This window comes from Pteropus vampyrus, unplaced genomic scaffold (genome assembly GCF_000151845.1).
Source record: "Pteropus vampyrus isolate Shadow unplaced genomic scaffold, Pvam_2.0 Scaffold72, whole genome shotgun sequence".
NCBI lineage: Eukaryota > Metazoa > Chordata > Mammalia > Chiroptera > Pteropodidae > Pteropus > Pteropus vampyrus.
Window position 1 is genome coordinate 2,573,992 of NW_011888853.1, and position 1,711 is coordinate 2,575,702.

At 62.0% G+C, this 1,711-nt stretch overlaps 1 protein-coding gene across 1 annotated transcript in view; it reads right to left on the reverse strand.

Moving 5' to 3' along the window:
• Positions 1–1,711, reverse strand: part of RNF157 (ring finger protein 157) — a 51,234-nt gene that overhangs the window by 8,242 nt on the left and 41,281 nt on the right. Inside the window, exons 13-15 of the mRNA XM_023531621.1 lie at positions 1,514–1,562; positions 1,132–1,439; positions 555–913 (exon numbers count right to left, since the gene is read on the reverse strand). Of these exons, the coding sequence (XP_023387389.1) occupies positions 555–913; positions 1,132–1,439; positions 1,514–1,562 (716 nt within the window). The remainder of the gene's footprint in view (positions 1–554; positions 914–1,131; positions 1,440–1,513; positions 1,563–1,711) is intronic.

A 1,711-nucleotide genomic window follows, 5' to 3' on the forward strand; every position in this document is an offset into this window, starting at 1 on the left:
GGAGTTAGTCCCAACCGTGGGTCGAAAGTACGGTTGAGCCTGGAGCAACGTGGATTGGAACTGGGCTGTTCTCGACGGTCAACTGTACACTTGTGGGCTGAGGACAGAGCCACTCTTCCCGAGAGCGTTTAAGGCCAGGGCCTAGGTCAAGTTTGGGGAGCCTGAGAGGCCGAGCCGAGGCGGTGGGCTTGGAGAGGCACGACCGACCTGTAGGGGCCTGGTCGCAGGCACGTTACAGACAAACGCTAGAAATGTCAGCAAGAGCCTCGGTCATAGTTTAGCTCATTGTTTTCTAAGGTGGAAATACACGGTGTCCAGTGAGAAAGCAAAGGGCGAGATCGTAAAATTTTCCGAAGTCCCTTAGGATCCTCAGTGTGGCCTGGACATCTCACGGACCTCCCACACCTTGGTCAGGGCAGGTCTCATGCTGAGTTAGAGTCCTGTCCCCGCCCTGGACGGGGCTCCCGATGGGTACTGAGGGCGAGGGGCAGGTGGAAACTAGGTCACCCGGGTCCTTATGGCCCCCAGTGCCAGGAAGCACCTACGACGGTCACCCCGTGTAAACACTCACTAAGCGAATGAAGGACAAACAAATTCTCAAGGTCTGAAGTCCCTCTAGAACCCACTCCACGCGGGTCACACTGACCCCGGCGTCCTCTGCGAATCGGATCGCCCACGACCGGAGAGTGTGGCTCTCCCCCAACCCCAACACCACACCGCGCCCCTGACCCATCCCAGCGGGCCGCCTCGGGAGGCTTCTTCGGGAACAACCCATCCTGTCTGCCTCCCTAGCCAGCACTAACGGTCCTTCCGATGAAGAGGACACACGGCTGTCCCCCACTGGTGTTACCTCTGCATCCTGCTCTTCAGCGAGGCCGACAAAGTTGCTGTCGGGAGATGTCACTGGCATCACCTGAGAAAGAGCAACAAGGATCGAGGCCCAGACCATCGGCTGTTCCGACCCCCCGGCCTGGCGGCAAAGCCGAGCCACGTCCTCGGGACAGAAGCCAAACGGTCAGGTCTGAAGGACCTCGCTTCCGTGGCTCTCCTGCCCAGCGCGGCAGGGGCCCTGCAGATGTCCCTGGCAGCCTTCCAGCGAGCGACCCGGGACGTCCCCACGCCCTCCCTTACCTCTCCGTCCTCTGAGGGGCCCCTGCTGGCGGCCCGGGGATAAGGGAGAGCCTCTCCCTCCTCTTCAGTGCCGGGGGCCACGTAGGAGCCGGACATGGAGGACACTGTGTCGGTGCTGACTTGGGAGTGCTGGCTCTGGGAGGACACCATGGACATGACCGACTGGGCCAGACTGCTGCTGCCAGGGTCTTCGGAGACAGGGGGTGAGGGAAGGAGATGGAGGTCAGCCTTGGCCCCCGTGAGCGGAATGAGGAGCAGAGCCCTCTCCCTGGCCCACGAAGCCAGGACCACGGCGGCCTCGCCTGGCCCTCACCTGGACGGGGTTTAGATGGAAGGCTCTCCACAGTTCTGCTCCTTCACAGTTTAGAGCTCGGGGCTCAGCCTCGGGACCAGGGGTGTGCTTTCCCCGGCACCACCGTGGTAAAGGGAATCTTAGAAGGGCAGGGCTGCGAAAGGCGCCTGCTTCCCCCGGCTCCAGACCGCCCACTCCTCGCAGGAGAGCAAGCCCCCTTCCCTCTCACTGGGACCTCAGCAGTCACACCCCTTAGGGATTAACTTGCTGCCCCCAAGTCTGTTCCGG